Genomic DNA, 20,127 nt, shown 5'->3' with positions numbered 1-20,127 from the left:
GCGCTTTGGAATAAGATACATAGCTTCTCCTTAAATATGATAATAAAATGAAACTTTAAAAAAATGCTGTGTGGCATATAACTCCTGAAGTTATAAGCAAAAAAAAAAAAAAAAAAAAAAAATTCAAATACATATTGGAAACATCAGAAATAACCAGGAAACTCTTTCCACATGTAGAAGTGTAATTTGTAAGCAATATAGGGCAAAGTTTATAGGTTATTTATTTATTTATTTATTTATTACGTTTGTGTACCACCCTTCATCCGAGTAGTTATGAAATCCCAAATGACCCTGTACTCCTGTTATTAAATTATACTAATGACTCAATAAATAAAGAACAAGGAAATGGAGGTCTCAAGTCACACCTAGTATTACTGAATGAATAGATCAAATTAGGCAATTCACTTTACTGTCTTTTTGGCACATTCTTCTGAAGTCCAAGGAACCAGGACAAAGGTGAATCCTGTTTTTCAGTATTGTTAAATGAACTTTCTTCTCCCAAAGATACAGTACAGCTTTGAAATGTTCTGAATTTTAAAGAACCAGTTTTGTTTTCATTTATCAACCTCATATTGTTACTCAACTTAATTCATAAGCACTGTATTTAATGAATTTCCCATTTTTTCCTTTATTAAAAATCCACTTTACCAAAAAAAGCGCCAAACCAAAAATACCCTGAAAAATGTCTCTGCCTTTTAGACATTACCAGAATGCAGACATCTATTCAATCTAAGGAGAGAATGAAATTTATGCCAAACTTATCTTCTATCTTATCATGAAACAACTGCATTATGGGGGGGAGGCAGATAAAGTTTTATCAGACCTTTTGGTGTTCAATTTACTACTCTTCTGCTAGTATCAGTACCCTGTTTTCTGATGCCTTGTCTGTCTACCTAGTCCTCAGTTTTAGGACACTTTCCATTGTCATTGAGTTATACATGAGTGTCAAGGTGCCTATCGCTTCTTATTATGCAAGCTCTACTTAGCCACTGCTGAGATACAGTGATGTCTTGGAATATTCACAAACATAATTTCTCAAGGAAAGATGGCAAAACAAAAGTCAAAGGAGCAGGAATTGGAAAGTAATAGAGAAAAATAAATTAACTATCTTTCCAATATGTCCAGTATTTATATCACAGAATACCAAGTATTATGGGGGACACGGATGGCGCTGTGGGTTAAGCCACAGAGCCTAGGACTTGCCGATCAGAAGGTCAGCGGTTTGAATCCCCGTGACGGGGTGAGCTCCCGTTGCTCAGTCCCTGCTCCTGCCCACCTAGCAGTTCAAAAGCACATCAAAGTGCAAGTAGATAAATAGGTACCGCTCTGGCGGGAAGGTAGACAGCGTTTCCGTGCGCTGCTCTGGTTCGCCAGAAGCAGCTTAGTCATGCTGGCCACATGACCCGGAAGCTGTACGCTGGCTCCCTTGGCCAATAAAGCGAGATGAGCACTGCAACCCCAGAGTCGGTCATGACTGGACCTAATATTTACCAAGTATTATACCTTATTGCTGTCCACTAAATGCCAGTTTCTGGAAGATGTAGATTCAGGTTTTGGGGGAAAGAGTGAAGGTTGAGGAACAGCCATTAGGAATGCCTCTTTATGTGCCTTTGCATACTTGATTATTGGATTCTTAAAGTTTATGACAGAACATGTGTGCACAGTCAGTCTCATGGATATGCTTAGTCCAGACCCTTTAGAATTCTCTATGCACAGCCAGTCCAGACACTAGAGCACTGTTTCTGTCAATTCATCCCTTTAGAAGGTAGTCCTCCAAATGGTTGCACAAAATGCATTAAAGGAGTTTAACCTTGAAGTTATGAAGACATGAATGAAGATTTCTAGGTTTACATCTGTGCAAAAATACCAGTTTTTCCCAGCAATTAGACTGACAGAAAACATCCATGTCTCTTGTGTTATCTACGTTCTGTGAACCTGAATGATCAAATGGAGCCAAAACATTGTCAGTGCTGGGAATCCTGATACCCTCCCATGTCACAAAGCCTGCCCATTGACATATGTGCAGTCTCACCTGTATCCAGTCTTCAACCTTACCCAGATAGTTGGAGCGCACAGAGACTGTTCAACCCAAAACAAATGAAAAGGGGAGGTGGGAAAGCTGAATCTGATTAGCATCCTAGTGGCATCCAGTTCTATGCTTCCATATTATTTTATTCGGAAATATCAAATGCATACTGAGCAAAAATGGCAGCTAGAGTAGTTACTCATCAGCACTCTCCACTTCCTGCGAAGAACAAGCCAAATATATTGTTTTTCTATTGTGATTTCTATGAGTTATCTCCCCTAAAAAGAGCAATTTGCTTGAAATGCATTGGGAACTGGAATTGTTCCAGCAAACCTCTGTATACTTATAGGTGTTCATAGCTATTCGCCAAGTGTAGCAATGCTTCCATTTTGCTCTCATCCTACATATTCACATAGCTGCATGAGTGCAGGCAGAATTTAACTGCGTTTAAATTCTGATTTTTTTCAGGTGACTTCCCACATAATGGTTGTAGCCTATGGTTAAATAAATGAGAATAGTGATCTAGTTCAACAACATTTACAAATTTCAACTATATGGTTCACAACATTTAGTGATTTTTAATTTGGATAGATGAGACCCATTTACTTTTGTGAGTGTCCTGTTTCAAAATGAACTTCAAAGAGTTATTTTAAAACTTTCAGTAAATGCCGTGTGTATGAATAGTACTCTGTTTGGATTTTTTTTTCCAGTGGTAGTTATAATGACCACAAAGGACTTCCATCTCATTAAAGAAATCTTAGTTGCTTTAAATTTGCTTATGAGTAATCAGTCATTCTGAAGAAAAATCCTGCTTACTATGTTCTAGATACTGTGTATTCAAAGTATAGGAAGAAAGAGAGAATACCACTTTTAAGACAGTCCTTGATATCCATGTTTTTGTACATTATTGTGTGAAAAAGAAATATTTGGGTGCTCCAGATTATTTGATTAACCAACTAGTTGGAAAAACACAGCAGTCTTAGCTATTTGGCATACTAGGGCCAATAAAATTAGAATTTATGTGGAGAAAAATTATATTTTAAACATCAACATAAAAATCAAAGCTGCCCCTAGAAATACAGGAAGCAGTCTTATACCAGGTTATGCTATTTGTCCAATAAGTCCAGTATTATATACACTGACTGGCCATGGCTCTGTATGGTCTCAAGAAGAAGTCTTTCCCATCAGCTGCTACCTGATCCTTCTTGCTAGAGATACCAGGGGTCAAACCTGAAACTTTCAGCCTGCAAAGCTGAATGGTGTATATGTACACACCATACATTTAAAGCACGTAACTGCCTCAAATGGGACGTGGGTGGCGCTGTGGGTAAAAGCCTCAGCGCCTAGGGCTTGCCGATCGAAAGGTCGGCGGTTCGAATCCCCGCGGCGGGGTGCGCTCCCATTGTTCGGTCCCAGCGCCTGCCAACCTAGCAGTTCGAAAGCACTCCCAGGTGCAAGTAGATAAATAGGGACCGCTTACTAGCGGGAAGGTAAACGGCGTTTCCGTGTGTGGCTCTGGCTCGCCAGAGCAGCGATGTCACGCTGGCCACGTGACCCGGAAGTGTCTCCGGACAGCGCTGGCCCCCGGCCTCTTAAGTGAGATGGGTGCACAACCCTAGAGTCTGTCAAGACTGGCCCGTACGGGCAGGGGTACCTTTACCTTTACCTTTTTTAACTGCCTCAAAACGATCTTGGGAACTGCAGTTTGTTAAGGGAGCTGGATATTGTAGCTCTTTAAGTGGGAACTACAGTTCCCAGGATTCTTTAAGGGAAGCCATGTACTGTAAACATAGAGTATCTACCCAGCCATAGTGTATATTTTTTCTTCTGTTTGTCACCACCCAGTGACCCAGAACGCGGAGGTACTACCCAGTTACAGACATTGTAACCTGTGAAACACTCACCCTTTTTTATTTCTCTTGCCCCCACTTCCCAGTCTCTGCTGGTTTATTGGGGGGGTATTATTAAATCATTATTAAATATAATTAAAGAAGCATGGATTGGGGAAAACAGACTAAACACTGAGGAATGCATTCTATATGATAGTGCCTGGTGATGAGTAATACACTTTTCTTTTTCCAAGTGCTTCTATTGAATCTTCTTTAGAATTTCAGAGGAAAGTTGAGCCAAACTGTTCCCGCTCAGTTACTAGGTTTCTGGAGTATAGGATATCCAGAGGTATTTTTGGAGGGGGGTACCTCGGAACGAAAGAATATTTTCAGGTTTGACTTTTTTGGCTTATGATGACAACACCGTGCTAAACATTGTAATGGAAACGCTGAATTCTAGTCATTCTGCTAGGACATTTTCACATACTTACAAGTATTTTGTCATAGGGGAACTTTTTGCTAGCCACCAAGATCAAAACAACAAACCAAGGTAACATGAGGGTGAGAGCAAGTTTTCAAGTCTGCTCTGTTTCACTACTTTATTTTTTATTTTAATATTTTCCTTTCTACTGCTTTGCAGCCAAGATTAGCTTACAGTCATTCAAATCTATCTTAAGGGTACTATGTCTCTTCGGGCTATTGGCAATTTAGTATATGTGCTGCCGAAGCGAGAACGGGTTATTGGCAGTCGATAGCTTTCAGGCTCATCTTTCAAGATGGGAGAGGGTAGAAGGAGCTACAGGTTCAGGGGCTGGCTGATGATAAAGACAATAATAGCCCACAGAAGCAATCATTCCATTCATCTGCAGTCCTTTTACATATAAATATATTTGTTTTTATCTCGATATATTCTGTTTCCATGCTTAGGCTATTCTAGAGCTTAGTCAAAAGGGCGGCAGCTGACTTTTGCAAATATTTTCACACCCTCAGAAACCCCTTCCCTTCTTGGTCATTTAAAGGGGTCAAGAAGGGACAAAAAAAAGCCATGAGAGAAATCAGGCATACTGACACTCTCACTGCATAGCTAGTCAGGTTTAGTAAAAGGGCCATACCATTTTGGATAAAAAATGCCCTCCCATTGCCCCCCTTATAAATTATGGGGAGTGGGGGAGAGGAAACATGTCAGTATGTTGTCTGGTCAAGTGATGCTACATGTCTTGCCACATTACACTGCAGCGGTTTGATTGCACGCTAGCACAGCCCAACAATACAATAGTGTCACTCAAGACTATGCCTTGATAGTGGCATAGTCTACGTTTTCCCTCTTGCTCTGTTCATAGTGCAAGGGCTTTGTTTGCCATTAGTGACATTACCGTGTAGCCATATTTGATTGATTTTTGTGACATCACATTCACTATGTGGTCCCTGATTGGTTGGGATCCTATAGTTCCTGAACCTTTGGGGCCTCCCAACAGTGTAGTGGAGCGCCCCTCCTCTAACTCTACTGGACTGCCCTTGGGTACACTAACTACAGTGGTGGAGCCACTTTGTCCAGGTAGGGCCTGTGGCTCAAGTCACAGAATCCCAGGGTCTGGCTCCACTGACTCAACAGTCACAGGTTTTGTTCCCTCGATACCTCTGCAGTTATTCAGAAAAAAACCCAGTGAAAATGGAACTGAAGCAGCTTGAGTTTGGAATGCAAACAGGTGCCGAGAAGTAAAAGACCAAAATAGGAGAAGTGGGGATTGGAAATCACTTTACCCCTAAAAATCACACTTTATTTCATAAATTTTGGGAGTAAAAATTCTACATGGCCCCAATTTCTTTGGAAGTTATGTGCACGCACAGTCAATAAGATGTTGGGGACGTTTAGGGTACAAATTGCATTTTTTCAGAATTGATGGAAATTTGCCACCAACATTAATAGATAGGACTTGCACCAAACTCTTCTTTATAATATTGGAAGCTTTTAACACATTTTGTAATGGTTCTTTGATTTTCCTTTCAGTTCACTGTATATATTTAATCAAGGAGTTGGAGGCTAGTATATTAGGACACATGGCAACCCAGCCTTTTTGCTTCAGTGTTGGGGGCAGCTGCTGAAACAGATTTCCACTGCAGCAGCTCAAACAGCATCCTCTCCCTTGGTGTAAAACTACCTATCAAGCTCCCAAGTCGTTTTTTAGAGCTAATTTATGCCAGAAGTAGCCAATGACATCCCCATCTCATCTCATTCTGGAAATACCTCGTGCCTATGGTGGCAGCTGCCCCACCTTAAGGGGCACGGATAACTCAGTGCTGGAGCAGGGGACTAAGACAATACCTCTTGTTTTGTAAAAAAACAAACCAACCAAAAACTGGAGATACAGTCATCCTACATTGTACTGAATGCATTGTCAGGTGTAGAATTAATTTTATTTATTGTTCCATGACTTGATTCTCCAAATCCTCTGTATAATTACTCTCTCAGTACTATTTTGAGGTATATCTTTGCAAAAAGCATACATTCCTAATTATAATAGGAAGAGACCAGTGAGACCTACAATAAAATGCTGCAGTGCAGAGTGCATTTTTTGGGGGTTCCAGCCATTCCGTCCCGTTCCTCTTGCCCCCTCAGCAGTGAATCAACATTCCATAGCATTAAGCCATTCCTCATTGGACTGTTTTGGGCACACCTCCTTGAGACTTTTTTCCTAAATATTTTGTGGTGCTTATGCAAACCTTGGAGTTCCCCAGAGCCTGTTCTTGTGCCTGGATGGTAAGTGTTGTTTTAGCTATATAAGCGGCATTGCTTACCGTCGTGAGGAAATAGAGGGAACCAGCCGTCCTCATAGCCTGAACATTGAAAACAGAAGAAATGAAGTAAACATGTTACCATGTTTTATTCCCTTGTTTCATACACCATGTGTCATAAATGTTTTTCAGGCAACATGTATATCTTTTCTTCATGTGACTAACAGTAGATTGTGTGTTCGCCTGCTCACTCTTACAACAGCAGCCTGAAGTTCCATTCCCAAAACACGGGGGAATTTGTGACATGTAGAGTTATAAAAAAGCAGCTCATGATACATTGAACAGCACATGTACATGTGTAAGAAACTTTGTTTGATTTCAGTCTTTGCTAAACCAGGGAAGGGCAGTCAATAAAAAGGCAGAGAAATGTTCTGCATGAATTAATGTTGTGCAAAAGTGAAAATGAAATATAGTGTGGTTTAATTCTAAAGATTCTAAACATGCTAAAGAGAATGCTGTTCCTGTATTTGCAAGAAGCTACTAACCTTATCTTGGGACGCGGGTGGCGCTGTGGGTTAAAGCCTCAGCGCCTAGGGCTTGCCGATCAAGAGGTCGGCGGTTCGAATCCCCACGGCGGGGTGCGCTCCCATTGTTCGGTCCCAGCGCCTGCCAACCTAGCAGTTCGAAAGCACTCTCGGGTGCAAGTAGATAAATAGGGACCGCTTACTAGCGGGAAGGTAAACGGCGTTTCCGTGTGCGGCTCTGGCTCGCCAGAGCAGTGATGTCACGCTGGCCATGTGACCCGGAAGTGTCTTCGGACAGTGCTGGCCCTCGGCCTCTTTGAGTGAGATAGGCGCACAACCCTAGAGTCTGTCAAGACTGGCCCGTACGGGCAGGGGTACCTTTACCTTTACTAACCTTATCTTAGGCACTCAGAGGTGGCAAGTGGTCATTTCGTGGCACTGGGAGCTAAAAGACTTGTGCTCAGGTTCTGCACACTTGCCACTATCAAAACTGTATATAGCATTTGAAATATCACACATTATTGACTATCAACATATTAACCTATTAATATGTCTCTTACAGACATGTATCTCAAACTTTCTCTCCCAAGCCACTTGGATCAGAAAAGGCCATGAGTTGCCTAAATCAAAAGATGACAAGTTTAACAATGAGGAAGTCTTCCTCTTGGCACCCCACACAAATGCTTTGTTAGTATCGTCCCTGATTTTTGTTGCTGCCAAATGGACAGTTTTTGATTCACAGCAATTGTTACCCATTCTTGTAGTTGCATTCCTTAAACCCAGCCTTTTACCTACCTGGTGCCTTGACTGTACTAAGCTGGTGCTGATGGTGGTTGTAGCCCCCAAATTCTGGAGGGCACCAGGTTAAAAGGTGTTTTAATCTAGGTAATGGCTGAATATTTATTTTCATTATCAGTTTTATAAAGGGACTCTTTAGTCAGAGATTATTTAGTTGTTAGGGATTCTTTAATTTTGATTTCTGCATTGCAGGGGGTTGGACTAGATGACCCCGAGATCCCTTCCAACTCTACAATTCTACGATAAAGGGTGGTCCTGAAATTCCACTAACTACTACTGTTTAATAATTATTACCACTTTAATTACTGTTCACAGTTAACTGGGATACAGGGCCTGTTTTGAGTTTGTAGGTTAATTATTCCTTGTCTGTGTCAGGCTTCAGTTTAATTACTGATAAATCATAAGATAACACATTTTTCATTGACTTGTAAACTTTTATTGTGAAAATACAAAATTGTTCAAAATTTCAATTGCGTATTTCCCGTATAAAAAAACCTGCAAAAAAATTAAAAGTAACCATGAAGCTTATTCTTTATTTTAAGTTTATGAGACATAAAGACCATATTTAAAGTGAAAAATATGGTCCCTGCTTTGCCAGCATCTCTTAAAACAGGGATGGTGAACTTGTGCCCCTCCAGGTGTTGTTGGAAATTATGGGTGGAAGATTCTTCTAGCAGAGTAAGCCATTTCCCTGTGTGTTGTCCTGGGGGGTTCTCTTGACCATAAGAGTGGATTTGGGGAGAGTAAAGCCCTGTTGCACTAGTGGCACTGGCTTTTGCTAGTGGAACGGATTAGTTCTTTCTGGCCCTATGGATCCAAAGAGTTACTTTAGGTGCACCCAAGGCTGCATAATGGATTTTTTTTTTACTATTTTTCTTTAGTGGCAGACACCATGTCATATCACAAGCAGTTTTGAAAAATCCCGCCACTTTCAAAAATGATTTCCTTGCTTTTGTGGGGAGGGGGCTGTTTGAGAAACTCTGGTGCAAAGCTCCTTAAACCTGTTGATTGATTCAAACGATGAAGCCCATAATAGAATCAGATATTGATTTTTTTCTTCTTTGTCCTGTCCGGGTGGGTGAAGTGATCTCAACCTATAGATGTTTTCTGAACAGTTGTTTCGATCTCTAAGATCAATTAACAATTGTTGTGGTTCTACTGCAATAATTAATCATTAACCAGTTAATGTTCTCTAAGAACAGTCACCACCGTAATACCTCAGGGTTGTAGATTTGATCTGGTGAGCACACAAACCATTGCATTGTTTATGTGAGTGTGTCCAGGGGGCACTTCCTGGATTCACTTCCTGGCTTTCGCTATAAAAGTAGATCTGAGAGTGGAAGCAAGACCCAGTTTGCATGCAGGTATTGAAGTGCTGTGGCCCATGGAGTGCTGCTTATTCATGCAAGCAAGAGCTTTTGAAATTTGCACCTGTGCGGGCTGCTGTAGGCCACCAGACCAGTGTGCCATCTGTACAATGTGAATTGAAACCTTTCCAGTCGCCACTGCCTGGCTTGTTGATGGCATACCAGCGCTAGCTTTGAACTTTAGTGCATACTGCTTTGAATATAATTCACTGTTTGTGCATGTTTGTGTGGTTTGGTTAATGCGCAAAGAACTTCATTTCTGCATCTGGGTTTTTATTTTGCCTGTGGTAAAGGAATTGTGAAGTACTTGCACACTCCATGTTCACATAAAACCATAGTGTACCGTAAAAAAAGAATAGAAAACCTAACAGTTTAACGTGATGTGGAAACTGGTTCAAAGTAGGGGAAATAGATAGCAAAAAAATAAAAATAAAGATAAACTTCCTGCGTTTATATCTGTGATCTGCTTAGATGATCCAGTGACCTAACCTTTTGGTATTGTTTGAAAGTTCAAAAAAAAAAAAAGGATGTTACCAATGAATAAATATTGATCTGATGAGAAAAGCTTTTAGGGTTTTTTGTGGGGTGCAAGTGGGGAGTCTAGAACAAACACTAGTTGTAAAATTATTCATAATTTTGCATGGAATTCCTTCCTCTTCAGTAAATATATAGATTATTTTGTGTATCCTTTGATAGCTGTCAGAAAAAGAGTAAAACAAATATTAAAATGAAAGAGAGCTTATTAATTTAGGTAGCTGTAGGTTGAGTCATAGCATAATATTATGAAATGTTTGGTTTTAAAGTAACTTTAAAATAATCTCTAATGTCCATGCCACCTAATTGAATCATTTATTGCCTGTTACCATTAGAAAAATGTCTTTCATGGATGGGGAACCGGTGGGCCTCCAGATATTGCTAGATTTCAATTCCCATCTCCCTGAATGTTGGCCGTGCTGGCAGGGACTGAAGGGAGTTTGAATCCAACAGCAGCTAGAAGGGTCATTCCTGATTTATATGCATTATTGAAACCGATATGTGAACATGTTTAGATTCCAATAAGGAATCTAGACAAAGTTCGTGTTAATACATCTTCCTGCTCCAAACTAGTTTTTGAACATATATTGAAAGGTGAACTCATATTTAATATAGTACAGCATGGACTGTATCCAAAACAGTTTTGTATAACTTTGAAATCCTTGAAGGAAAAAGAGCTGTCTTTTAGGGCAATAAAGACAAATCAAGATGTAACCTGTCCAAGCAATTATGCCATTTCACAGTTGGGATAGATTGTTTCATTATTTAATTTTCTGTGTGAAGTCTCTTCAACAACAGTACCTTTGTATTTTAAACAGGCCATGGTGCTGATGTCAAGTGTGTTGACTGGCATCCGACAAAAGGTTTGGTGGTTTCTGGAAGCAAAGATAGTCAGCAGCCAATCAAGTTCTGGGATCCAAAGACTGGCCAGAGCCTTGCTACACTGTAAGTGCAATTGCAGTTGGTGCCTGGGCTCTTGTTGCCAAAAATTTCTGGGCCTTCAGCCTGTATAGATTTATTGAATACTTGTTTAGAATATTATTGCTCAGTTCATTTGGAATAATGTGTGAGATGGCTGCAAAAAGTGTTGAAACAGCAATTGAAACAAGGGTTTAGCACAGTTTCACTATGAGAAAATGCCAACGTGTTTAGATCTGTTTTATTATTTCATTATGATGGGGTCAGGGGACACATTAGATGTTTCAAAAAATTATGCATGCTGTGGAGAAAGTGGATAGAATACTTTTTACTACCTGAACGGTTTTGAAGACAAACAGTGGGTTGCTTTAATTGCTCATTTCTTTAAATTTATGCACAGTTCATTCTTTTTATGATATATTCCAGTCATGCTCATAAGAACACTGTGATGGAAGTCAAATTGAACCTAAATGGCAACTGGCTACTTACAGCATCTCGTGATCACCTCTGCAAACTCTTTGATATTCGAAATCTGAAAGAAGAGCTTCAGGTCTTCAGAGGTCATAAGAAGGAGGCAACAGGTTAAATATAACTTTTGTGCCAGTTGTTTCTGAACTTGGTGGTTGGATATTCAAAACCCTTGAAAGTAACTATTCAAAGTCTGCATTATATCATGCCAGTTTCTATATCTGTAGTTGATAGGAAAGATAGCTAATACCATTGCTCAAATCAAGCATGCCCAAATCTTCTAGATCCTTAATCCGTTTAGAAAGCTTATAGCTTCTCCCTCTCTACAACATTTTCCTTCTCCTAATCTGTCTGCTACGTTTGAAGCTATTGATCACACTATCCCTCTTGATGTTAACCCTTCAGAGCACTCCTGTCTTTCTAGCAGCACCTTTTGTCCCTGCTGACAATTCAGTCTCCACCTCCCATATTACCCATTTTCCTACCCATTGGCTCTGCCATGCTGGGTGTGAACTTCAAGTTTGTGTATTTATTTCTCCATACCATATCCAGTCTCTTGTATCTCCTCTCTTCCAACATCCTACTTGTTTTTGCTTTATTCTCTGCTTCCCACCAGTGAGCCTTTTGGCAAGCTGTTGCTTAAGTAGCCTTCTCTTCATTCATTAAACGAGGTGCCCCTCCACAGGTCCTCCCATGAGAACTCCAAAGGCTACTCTGAACTGTCAGTCTCTTTTCCTGCCCCTCCACTGATGCCTGTTGTCCACTGCTCATCGCTGCACTGTAATCCATCCTCTCTCATCTAGTCAGATCCTACGTTACTTCTGTTCTAGTACACCATTGGAAAAATGTAAATAAGTAGTAGTAATTCTGAATTTCTTCATTGCAGCTGTGGCCTGGCATCCTGTTCATGAAGGGTTCTTTGCCAGTGGAGGGTCCGATGGCTCATTACTGTTCTGGCATGTTGGGTAGGTACCTCTGAAGAGAAATTACAACTGAGAAGTCATCCATAATTTAATATTGTCTTTTGATACTATAGAATTATCCTTGTGATGATTTGTGAATGTCTCCATCCTGAGCTGAAGGGCTTTACTTTAAGAAAACTAAGTAAAATATTTATTCATCTAGAGGTTAGGGACCCTCTGATCTGCAGACCAATATTGACCCACCAGGGGGTCCAGTTTGGCCCACAAGGCCATTTCCCCCCAACCACGTCCACCTGCTCATCAGCTGACATCACTGGTAAAATCCTGCTTTGGTTGTGCATGCCTGTTACCAGCAAAGAACAGATGCATGCGGCCAAGCCAGCAGGGTTTAGTCATAGTTAAAGCCTGCTGAGTTCAAGAGAGCCCATTTTCAGAAGTTGAAACCTGGGCAAATAGCTGGCTGAAAGCCCTTTGCGAAATCAGAGGCAAAACAGAGGTTGGGGAGTGGTGTGAAAGTACTTTGCAAAAGTGCTTTCAAGCAGCCCAGCATTCCTATTGATGCTGTTTGCAAAGGGCTCTCAGGCAAGCCACAGTGCTTCTGTTTGAACCTCCAGGTTGAGCCTCAGGCTCAAACAGGAACCCTGGGCTACTTGTAAGCACTTTTGCAAGGCACTTTCAAACCTCCCTGCATGCCTGTTGCCTCCAAGACTCAAACTGGTGGCTCAGACAGAAACATTGGTGTTGCCTGAGAGGCTTTTGCAAACAGCATCCCTTGGTTTCATAGCAACAGGTGATTGACCAGGGGTGACCTTTCCCACTTGCCAAATTTGGCCTGCTAAGGAGTAGGGATATAAAAGTTTTGCCTGCTAACCAGGAAAGACTCCCCACCGCTCCCCTGATCCTTGTGGAGATAATCATTAAATATATTAATTTTCTAGTGTAAATATTTCTGCCTGAAAGAATGTAGATATGGCTTCTCTTGTTTGTCACAGCAATCTTGCTAATTAAAACAGCAGTCAAAATAAGTGTGTGTGTGTACACACACACGTGCACACACATACAACCTCTTCTAAGTTTTCACATAAATAATAACTTCTGAACAAACAAATGCAGGTAAACATTAAACATTAAACAAAATAAGTTTCATTGAAAACGTTGTATTTAAAAAGAAAAGAAAATAGGCCTTGATGCATCCTTGTTCATCCATTTAAGCACTATTTTTGTATTATTTCAGGGTGGAGAAGGAAGTGGGAGGTATGGAAATGGCCCATGAAGGAATGATTTGGAGTTTAGCTTGGCATCCTCTAGGACACATTCTGTGCTCAGGATCAAATGATCACACCAGGTATTTTTATTTAAATATTTTGCTTTGCACTCGTTTGACCTCAGTAACATTTTGTTTTTCATTGCTTCACTTACGTTTCTTTGTCGTCATCATGCATTTGTTCGTACCCACACGAACATACCCTACCAAGAAGCTTCAAAAGAAAAATTGTAGTTTACTTATGCAGTGGAAGAATAAAATACTAAGAGTGTTGTCAGGAACTAGCACTCAATAGCTTTTAATATAGTACATTCCACTTACACATTCATACTAATGCAATCAGCTGTTATTCATGGTACTTTACCTTTCATCGTGATTAAAAAGAATACAGTGTGAAACGAAATGAAATCAAATGTGATCATTCAGCAAGCTGGAAGATTTAACTAGTGAAAGAGACGGGGTGAAATATAGTACATTAAACATAGAAAAGCTGCAGGAGATGATTGTCTTGCCAAAGGCAAGGTGGTTCTTTTAAGATAGATTCAGAAGCAATACAAAACACAGAAGAAGATTATAGATTTTATTCTTAGACAACAATGTCTAAGAAGCAATGTATACATACCAAGCAAGCACTTCCCTCTGCCACTTGGAAGCCCTCAAGAAGTGGCAAAGCGACTTCCCCAGCTAGCCTCAGTTTGCACAGCCCTGCGGTCCGGTTTTCTAGGTAGCCTGTGGCTTCTAAGACTGACTACGTGCAGATCATCCATTAGCCATCCCCTCCCAGTGCCTCACTTTCTCAAAACAATGTCCAACATCAAAGAAGGTACCCAGCACTATCCTCCGAACTGATTAAGGCAGCTGTGTGGGGGACTTCACCTCCTCCCAACATTCTCAGGACATGAAAGACTGTTCTCACACCATCAAAATACTTAACAAGAGCAGGGGAGGGGGAAGGAGTATAGGCAGGAAGGGTAACCGTGTCAGATCACTAACTCCTTGATACATTTTTGTCTTCCGGATGCATTTCCCATACAATGATTTGACTGTTTTGAGAGTTTTAAAAAGACAAATTTATTGTATCATTACCACTGATACTTTGTGCCCCTTCTTATCAAGGTGAAAAGGACTACAGAATGGCCATTGTGCTCAAACAGTTATACACACCAGGGCAGGTATTCAACAGCACAGTTCCCTTAGCATGGGGAGTTCCATTTGTTTAATGGAAGTTTCCATCCCCCACCCCACCCCCCCGCATCTGCTCCCGAGGATTGGGAGAACCCCAAGAACAGATTTGGAGGGGGGGCACAAGGCGAGATGAGGAAGAGAAAGTTATGATGTGCAATAAGAACTCCTTGTGCTAAGAGGACTGCTTCATTGGATAGCACCCCAGATGTAACACATTATTGAACTAGATTATTTCTTTTGGCATGTGTATTGCTGAACGTAATGAAAGAGTAACTTGTAAGTCATCTTTATTATAGTTTCTTATTGTTTTTATCTCTTTTGATTGCTCTGATAGTATTCACACTTAAAGGGTGAGGTGTAATTTTTTAATATATACATTTTCAAGATATAGCAGGGTTCTGTACAACCCTGTTGACGCCCAATATTATGTGAAACAAACCTATTGGTTAAGTAGAAGTTTACACCATTGTAAGATGTTACACAAATTGTATTATTAGTCTGGTTCTGGCTGGTAATAGCTTTCTACTGTGGCTGTTGATGCAGACCAGATTTCCCTTTTCTGCTATAGAAGCAACTCTACTGCTTATTTAGGTTACTTGGAACTATGTGCACAGCAAGGAGTGGGTACTGTACCTCTACTCTCTACTACTGGCAGATGGTGAGTGACCACCCAATTCAGTAGCCATCACAACTTGAAGTGGTCCAGTAGAAAACGAGAAGAAGCTAATACACATTTAAAATAACTTTTTAAAAAAAACTTCAGAGTTAGAGGATGTTAAGAGTTACTGGCTCTGAGTGATGAAGGCTTAACGTATAAATCAACAGAGGATACTATCTCTTAGTTTTATTTTAACAGCAAATTCTGGACCCGGAATCGTCCTGGAGATAAAATGCGAGATCGTTATAATCTGAACTTGCTTCCAGGAATGTCAGAGGATGGAGTTGAATATGGTATATTTATTTGTTACACTTACGTTTCGTCTTTCTTCGAAGGAATTCGTGGTGTCATACATGTCCTCCTCCCCTTTTTTACCCTCTCAACAATCCTGTGAGACAAGTTAGGCTGTGAGGTGATGACTGGCCCAAGGTCACCTGGTGAGCTACATAAATGAGCAGGGATTTCAACCTGAGTCTCCCTAATTCTAGTTCAGCACTCTAACCAATACGCCACAGTTGCTTTCTTGGCCATTTGTATGGGAATATGAAAAGACAACAGGCTCAAACTTAAGCAGTGCTTAAGGTAATCTTTAAATTGTTGTAATGTAAAAACATGTTCCTGAAAGCTCTTCCCCCCTTTTCCTTTGCTATTCTGTTTCTTTCAGGTGAGTTATGCATTCTAACACAACGCAACATAGGAACCATGGTTGTGGTCTTATTTCAAATGTTTGTTCTCTTCTTGTCATCACAGCCCACCTAGTTGTTACCTTGTAAAGAAAACACATATTTTACTCAATATTTATTTCAGCAGAAAGTTTGAAATGCTATATAGGTTACAGACTTTAAATTAGGGACACAAATATGGCCCTCTAAGGCTTTCTTTTTGGCCCTCAGGACTCTCCCTACACCACATACCCTCCCCAGCCACACCACATTTCCTCAAACCCTAAGATCCTGTGAGGAAGGGTGGTGTATAAATTTGATAAGTAAATAAAAATAAAAAGTCCCACCCTCAGATTGCAGCCTACTAGAGTCCTTTTACCTGGTTTGATTCTGTCCTTAAACTCCAATAATGTATTTTGCTTGGCTGAGTGTGGTATAAAAGAGGATATCAAAATTAACCTACTGTATAAAGGTAAAGTTTACATATTTTGTGCGAGCCACTTTCCTGTGGCCTCACCCATCACAAGCAACACTAGCTGGAAAGGGTTCTCCAACCCTGCTTTAAATCCTTGTCGGTCAGTAAAAGAGAAAATAATGAAATGGTTGATTGTAGGGAATTAAGTAATACTGTTGAAACATCACTGAATGGCACCTAAGAAATATCAAATATTTTGTTGATAACAGTTTACTCTCCCTTTCCAGATGACCTAGAACCCAATAGTCTTGCAGTGATTCCAGGGATGGGAATACCTGAGCAGCTGAAACTAGCCATGGAACAAGAGCAGATGGGTAAGAGAGAAATTATGCCTGCCGTATTATGGATACTTTCCTTGGCGTAACTCCTTGAACATAGTGGGACTTGCTAATAACCAATAGCAAGAGAAATACCAATTGATAGTAAGAGAATCCCAAATAGGATTGTGTTGCTTTTCTGAAAATTTGCATGAATCATAAAGAAATGGGTTGGATCTTCTTTTCTATTCCTTTTTGGCTTCCTTTTGTGCCAAGAAAAATTTAAAATTAGCTAAAGGATTCTGCAACCCCCCCCCCCCCAATCTCTGGACATGAAAGTAAGTTTCCTGATGTCTTTATTTATGAAGACATAAGTTGTTCATCATACTGTGTAGATATCACTATTCAATTCTTTTCATTGAAGGGAAAGATGAGACAAGTGAAATTGAGATGACTATCCCAGGACTGGACTGGGGAATGGAGGAGGTGATGCAAAAGGACCAAAAGAAAGTACCACAAAAAAAGGTCCCCTACGCAAAACCAATCCCAGCCCAGTTTCAGCAGGTTAGTAACTAAATGCAGTGCTATAACTTCAAAACATCTTTATTTATTTCCACAATCAGTACCTATTAGAATGCAAAGTCCTCATTGATGCATTCTTAAAAGGAGCAAATAGATGATTGACTTCAGCAGCTGGGCCTAAAATAAAGTGCAGTTGACATAGTCTACTTTCATCAAGTCTCCAGCGTAAATGCACTTGTGGATGGATTCATCCAACAGGTGTCAATAACACTGTAACCATACACCTTTATTATCCTATTCAGGCTTGGATGCAGAATAAAGTTCCTATTCCTTCACCAGCTGAGCCACTGAATGACCGAAAGGAAGATCTTAAACTGGAGGAAAAGAAGAAGTCACAGGCAGAGATTGAGCAAGAAATGGCAGCACTTCAGTACACCAACCCACAGCTTCTAGAGGTATGTGAAAAGTCAGGTCACTGATAATGTTTGCATAAAAGCACTTACTCATACCAAAAATTAGAGGAAATCAATGAGGATATTGATAGGCCGTATTTGCAACATCACTGCAGCTATGAGTAACATAAACTTTTCTGGCTTAATGAATGGTCCCAAGTTACATGATGCTGTAAGTGGGTCTGCCCTTGAGTACTGCTTGCATGAGAGGCTATCTGGGAACCACATATAATCTGATCTGTGTGAAAGGATAAGAATAATGAATAAATGATTGCCACAAAACCCTCTGAAGAAAGTGGATTTTTGTTTTGTTTTTTTGCTCCTGACCAGTGTCTAATCAAGTGGTGTATGCTGCTGAAGTAAACACTCTGTTTGAGAAGGTTATTGCTTTCTAGCTACATTCTTCATTTTGCTTTCGTTGAAACAATAATTAAAATTAGAAATTGCCTGGTTAGTACATAAAGATAAGCCATAGTTTGTTTAGCCAAAGTGTGGCTCGTTTGAACATCTGAACTCAGCCCAGAGAATAATTATGGTTTGTTTTCCAGTAACAAACTACTGTTGGCAACCATGGTTTGTATTTGGCTTGAGAGTCTAGCCATATTTTATTCTTGGATCGGCATTATCTCCAAACCCTACAGTCTTGCTTAACTGTGGGTGGCCACCCCACTCCAGCCATTCACCAAGCTACAGAGGCAATAGGCAAGAGCAGCTAGAGAATAAATCAAGCATTGGAGAAACAAGTCAAGGGATGTTTACTTTTCTGTGAGGCTTAGCATTTGTTGAGCAAGCCATGGCTTAATACTAAGTGGAACAAGCTACACAGAAAGTGTCCTTTGGTTTCCAATAGTTCATCATAATTGTGTGGATGTGTAAATTATTTTCTTCTTTTTTGCAGCAACTGAAGATTGAAAGGCTTGCACAGAAGCAAGCAGAACAAGGTCAGCAGCCGCCACCTCCAGGAGGACCTGTTCATGGACCCCAACATTTCCCAGGACAAAGTCCAATGTCTCAGGTGCCTCAGGGCTTTCAGCAAGCCCATCCACCTCAGCAGATGCCAATGAATATGCCTCAGATGGGACCACCTGGGCCACAGGGACAGTTCAGGCCTCCAGGACCTCAAGGACAAATGGGACCCCAGGGTCCTCCTTTACACCAAGGAGGTGGTGGACCACAAGGATTTGTTGGGCCTCAAGGACCTCCACAAGGACTGCCAAGACCTCAAGAACTTCATGGGCATCAAGGAATGCAAAGACATCCTGGCCCTCATGGACAAATGGGCCCTCCACCTGGAGGGCCACCTGGCCCACAGACGAATTCTGGACCTCAGGGTCACTTAGGCCCACCAGGCCCACAGGCTCATTTAGGTCAACAAGGTCCACCAACACCACAGACCCACTTAGGTCCTCAAGGGCCACCTGGTGGTCAAGGGCCACCTGGGCCAAGAGGAATGCAAGGACCTCATGGAGTGCAAGGAGCTCAAGGGATACAGGGTCCTGTATCTCAAGGGCCCTTGATGGGACTTAACCCAAGAGGCATGCAGGGACCTCCAGGACCAAGGGAGAACCAGGGTCCTGGACCACAGGGGATGATGATGGGCCATCCACCTCAAGAAATGAGAGGGCCGCATGGTTTACTGGGGCATGGTCCCCAGGAGATGAGGGGTCCTCCACCTCAGGGTTCAATGATGGGACCTCCGCAAGAATTGCGTGGGCCACCAGGTGCACAAGGACAGCAGGGACCTCCGCAAGGTGCTATGGTAGGGCCTCAAGGAAACATGCAAGGGCCACCAGGGCCTCAAGGACCGCAGAACCCTTCAAGGGGGCCACATCCTTCCCAGGGCCCTCCACCCTTTCAGCAGCAGAAAACTCCCTTGCTTGGTGACGGTCCTCGGGCCCCATTCAATCAGGTATGTCTGGGAAGGATACTCTTCATGAGAAGAGGTCTGGTCGGGAAGAAATCAATACCATAATAAATTGCTGTTAATAGCATAATAAAATGATCAGGCAGGGCAGTGATTTCAGTGGTGTAAAACTCTTTTAAGAACAAAACTGTGGCTGTTGCTATAACCCTAGTGTAAATGAAATTAGATGGATTTGGGGACACATGCTGTTTTTTTGGTAATCTCAGAATATGGGTGAAATCCAGCGTTGCACCAGCGAATATGACTGAATTCCCCTTCCTCCCTGCAGTCTCCCAGCTGATTTATGTCAGCAGAAGTGAGATACCAAAATTGCACGTCACCTTATTATTTTCATAGTTCCAACAGACTGTTATGAAAATGGGGTTCACAGATATCTCAAGCAAGTTGAAGTACATAATGGCCAGTGTGTCAGGAGATTTCAATTTTTTTTTATATTCACCAGATTCCCCCCCCCCCCCCCAAGGAAGCAGGTCTTATTGATGACTACAATCCAGAGTGTCATAGGGTGACACATGCCCACCTGGGCTGACAAAACATATTTTCAACAGCAACCGTCTTTGCCTCTTTATAAGCCATGGTTGATTTTTTTTCAGTATTTGATGCAGTAT

At 41.2% G+C, this 20,127-nt stretch overlaps 1 protein-coding gene and 1 long non-coding RNA gene across 4 annotated transcripts in view; one reads left to right on the top strand and one right to left on the bottom strand.

The window, feature by feature from the left end:
* The window catches only part of WDR33 (WD repeat domain 33), a 54,605-nt gene that overhangs the window by 27,603 nt on the left and 6,875 nt on the right, over positions 1–20,127 (top strand). For 2 of the 3 annotated variants that reach the window (XM_083443185.1, XM_083443184.1), the window contains exons 8-16: positions 10,630–10,756; positions 11,156–11,310; positions 12,084–12,162; positions 13,355–13,465; positions 15,426–15,520; positions 16,592–16,678; positions 17,046–17,185; positions 17,446–17,598; positions 18,494–19,504. In XM_083443185.1, coding sequence (XP_083299311.1) covers positions 10,630–10,756; positions 11,156–11,310; positions 12,084–12,162; positions 13,355–13,465; positions 15,426–15,520; positions 16,592–16,678; positions 17,046–17,185; positions 17,446–17,598; positions 18,494–19,504 — 1,958 coding nt within the window. Of the gene's footprint in view, positions 1–10,629; positions 10,757–11,155; positions 11,311–12,083; positions 12,163–13,354; positions 14,394–14,693; positions 15,521–16,591; positions 16,679–17,045; positions 17,186–17,445; positions 17,599–18,493; positions 19,505–20,127 lie in introns of those variants that run through there. The other variant, XR_014511983.1, reaches the window with a different exon arrangement.
* LOC310678903 lies at positions 4,265–10,623 on the bottom strand. The gene is made up of 2 exons (XR_014512018.1): positions 7,507–10,623; positions 4,265–7,133 (listed from the first exon to the last, which is right to left on the bottom strand). It is a non-coding gene; the product is annotated as an uncharacterized lncRNA (long non-coding RNA).

This window comes from Podarcis tiliguerta (genome assembly GCF_965153285.1).
Source record: "Podarcis tiliguerta genome assembly, chromosome: 5".
In the NCBI taxonomy this organism is placed as follows: domain Eukaryota; kingdom Metazoa; phylum Chordata; class Lepidosauria; order Squamata; family Lacertidae; genus Podarcis; species Podarcis tiliguerta.
Note: the sequence above shows the minus strand (reverse complement) of the source record. Positions and strands in the feature narration are given on the sequence as shown.